Below are 4,225 nucleotides of genomic sequence, written 5' to 3' on the forward strand. Positions count from 1 at the left end.
AGGGAGAGGGAGAGAGAGATAGAAACATCAATGATGAGAGAGAATCATTGATCGGCTACCTCCTGCATGCCCCCCACTCAGGACTGAGTCCGGAACCCAGGCATGTGCCCTTGGCTATAATTGAACCTGGGGCCCTTCGGTCCACAGGCCAATGCTCTATCTGCTGAGCCAAATTGGCTGGGGCTCACCTACTTTCTTTATCCTCATCAGCCTGTCTAAGCGGCTTTTCATCTCTCACCTGACCTAGACTTGTCAGTTAACTAATCTTGTTCTATTCATCTTGGCTCTCTGCCTGTTTCCTGCATGCAAACCTGATCATGTTTTCTGTTACCACCCTGCTTAAAACACCTTAGTGCAAGCATGTCAAACTCAAAGGCTAACATGGGCCAAATAAACAAGGTTTACGTTTATGTGGGCTGCAAAAAAAACCAAAAGCTTCAATTTTCATAGAAACATAGCTTTATTTCGATAGAAACATGCTGAATACAAAGGGGTGAAATAAATGAGTAATCGTTTACATAAAATAATAGAACATTAATAATAATTAATATTTTTTCTTAAACCGCGCCTGCATGTAAGACGCGTAGGGGAAATGAATGCAACATTATTATAGTCATCAGTCATTAGTGAATGTTGTAGTTCATTATTAACAATTATGTATAACAATATTATAAAAATAAGTTACAAAATTTTTATTAAAACGTTTCTTACATACCATTATATTGGCTGGGCCGCAAAAATATTCGTTGTGGGCCGAGAGTTTGACATGCTTGCCTTAGTGGCTTCCCTTTGCTCATAGAGACCAAAATACTTAATATGTTCCCCTGGGCTTTATGTGGTCCAGCTCCTACCGACCTCCTTTTGTACCATGTTTTTGTTCCTTCTCTGTGCTTGAGTCACACTGCCTGTCATTACTCTTGTGGGATTACCCTTGTATATGCGGTCAGTTATTGACTAAAATATAGTTATGTGGTGTATAATGGTATAGCCTATGGTATATTACACCTTACATATTACCATATAAAGTTTTCAGAGTGTTATACTCATTCTTAAATTCTTCTACTAACTATAAGCAATTAGAATTGGTCTTTTTACTTGTAGGAAGAAATTATTGGCCTTATGTTATTGGGAGGGGTGTAAATGCAAAAACAAAAAAACAACTACATAAATTACATCACAACATGCCTCCCCCCACATACACACTTGGTTTCTGATACTTAGAATGTCAGGATTGCACCAGCAGCTCTTAGTATCAGCGCTGGAAGATAAATAAGTCTTATAAATTGCTCCTTGCCTAAACAAAAATCTAAAATATTTATTAGTTTCACTAGTGGGTTCTACCTTTAGTTGAGAAGAGAATGGAAATTGTTGTTTTCTGACTTTTATACCTTTCTTGGAAGGTAGAAAAACAATAAGATTAGGGTTGGATACTACCTTCAGGAAGCTCCATATGATTTAGCATCTCTTTCTCTAAAGAGAACTAAAAGGGTGGACACATGACTCCTAAGGAACCTGATTGGATAGTACCTATGGGTGGGATGTACTTTCTAACTGTGTAATAGCATATCCTATGGTATGTCACACCTTATGTATTACCAGTGTTCTGAATTTAAAGTACAATTTTTAAAATGGATAACTATCTCCTGCTTTAACCTTTGCTTTTAATTTACCCAACACAGGGTAAAAAAAAATAGGCTTTTAGTAGATTTTTATTGTAATTTAAAATTGGAAGCCCTAATACTTTTGGATTATAATGACACATATGTTTTAGTATTGTTCTAGCATGGTTTGATTTTCTTAAAAGAGGAGTGGGGGAGGAGGGGAACCTATACATGAAAAGAGACTAAAATATGTCGGTCTCTTTTTAAACCAACATGAAAGCAATAAAAACATATTTCAAAACAAAAGTAACAGCTAATATCACAAAACAGAGTGCAGTATTCTACTTCCCCCTCTGCTACCTACACAGTGTTGGAGATTATCTTCTTGGTCACCTGGTCATTTTTAGTGACCCATGCATCTCCTTTAACTTCTCAGGGGACTGAAAATAGCCTGGCCATTCATCCTCAATAACTTAAAAAACACCTTAAAATAGTGAGGGAAATTTAAACTCTTCCTGAATATTTAAGACTGGAATTACTGTTAGATTTTTTTTAGGTGAGATAATGTTATTGCCTTTATATTTTAATGCCACATACTGTTATTTTAATGATGCATACTGAAAAACAGTTGAAATGATTTCTGGCCTTTGCTGTGTGCTAGGCCAGGGGACAGTGAGGGTGTTGGATGAAATAAGATTGGCTATGTGCTGATAACAGTTAAAGCTGAGTGATAGTGCATAGGGTCCCACTATTCTAGTCTCTACTTTTATGTGTTCAAAGTTTTAAACATTAAAAAAAGAAAAGAAAGATTTCCATCCTCATGATTGCAATCATTGATACATTTGCACCACTGAAAGAAGAATGCTTTTGATCATTTCCTTGCCTTTTTCTCAAGAGTCTCTAATAATTTTTCATAATTGTTTAAATCTGGTTTTGCTTGCATAATTCTTAATAACTCTTTTTTAAAGTCCCATAGTCAATTAAGATATAAATGTTATTGGCCTTTATTCTTAGTGTTTGTTTTTCATATTTTTGTTTATTTAGATATTTTCATAGTTGTGAGACACAAAAATAAATCCAGGTTTTATCCTATATAATAAAGAGGTACTATGCAAATTGACCATCATGCCCTCGCCCACGATGGCCACCCCATGTGGTCAAAGATGGCCACCACAAGATGGCCGGCAGGGGAGGGCAGTTGGGGGCAACAGGCTGGCAGGGGAGGGCAGTTGAGGGCGACCAGGCCGGCAGGGGAGGGCAATTGGGGGTAACCGGCCCTGTAGGGGAGGGCAGTTGAGGGGGACCAGGTCTGCAGTTGGGTAGGAAATAAGAACCTCTCAAAACAGATTATTTTTAAAAATAAACAAGCCACAACCTTAAAGTGGAAACGATTGGATGTCTGATATTCCGCTGTGACAGTGCACAAATTTTGTGCACCGGGCCTCTAGTTAATTATAAGCACAATAAGATGATTATCCTCTTCTTTCTGTACTTTCCCCACATTCTTCCCTTGCTCTATAGATCTGATAAAATTGCACATTAATATGTGTTTAGTTCTTTGAGATATTTATTAGCTAAAGAGAAAGTTAAAGTGTACATATAAAATGGACAGATGGTGTGTAATTAATGTAGATACAAAGGTTGGTAAGTTCAAAAGCTCTTTAAGTGTTCATGTTTCATGTTAATGCTTTCACATAATTGTGACATTTGTAGATGTCAATATACCTTTTAAGGTACAGGTTTTATAACTTTTAACATATACGTATATTGAAATCATGGCATTTTACACGTGATTTTTTTTTCTTTCTTTTCTAGAGTGAGTCTTTGGTGGTTTGTGATGTTGCTGAAGATTTAGTGGAAAAACTGAGAAAGTTTCGTTTTCGCAAAGAAACGAACAATGCTGCCATTATAAGTAAGCTAAAAGTGATTGCTTCAGTTACATGTTATTAGTTTGTTTTTATCTTACAGCTACATTGAATAAACGGAACATTTAGAAAGTAATTTAACTCCTCCTGTTTTAACCCTTCTCCTTTTAGATCAGTTTGAAAAATAAGTAACAGCCCTAGCTGGTTAGGCTCAGTGGATAGAGCGTAGGCCTGCGGACTGAAAGGTCTCAGGTTTGATTCCAGTCAAGGGCACATGCCAGGGTTGTGGACTCGGTCCCCAGTGTAGGGCATGCAGGAGGCAGTGATCAATGATTCTCTCTCATCATTGAGGTTTCCATCTCTCTCTCCCCCCTCCCTTCTTTCTGAAATCAATAAAAATATATTTTCAAAGATGCACAGAATAGCAATTTTACTGTGATAGAAACAGGAAAGGTTCTTTTTCCTAACAACAGGGTGTAGTTAAATCAACTCTGGTCTATTTCCTGAAAGGCATGGCTCAGATGTGGGAAAGCATTTCTGATACAAACTGCAAAACTGGACCTCAGTTTTACTAAAAAAAAAACTAGTTTTCTACCTTATTCACCAACATACACGCACACACATGCACCCGGAAAGGAGTACATGCGTTTACTGGTCCTACTTTGTTGCTGTGTGGTCAGTGGGCTGTGGCATTTTCACTTTTCCATGAGTTCCGTCGCCATGGTGGCTCCTCGCTGCCAGAGCTGGCGCCCTGCTGCC

General features: G+C 37.8%; 1 protein-coding gene across 1 annotated transcript in view; it reads left to right on the forward strand.

The window, feature by feature from the left end:
* GMFB (glia maturation factor, beta) overlaps window positions 1-4,225 on the forward strand; it is a 12,740-nt gene that overhangs the window by 2,274 nt on the left and 6,241 nt on the right. The window contains 1 exon segment of the mRNA XM_006767701.2: window positions 3,417-3,513. Within this exon segment, the coding sequence (XP_006767764.2) occupies window positions 3,417-3,513 (97 nt within the window).

Source organism: Myotis davidii, unplaced genomic scaffold, assembly GCF_000327345.1.
Source record: "Myotis davidii unplaced genomic scaffold, ASM32734v1 scaffold281, whole genome shotgun sequence".
NCBI lineage: Eukaryota > Metazoa > Chordata > Mammalia > Chiroptera > Vespertilionidae > Myotis > Myotis davidii.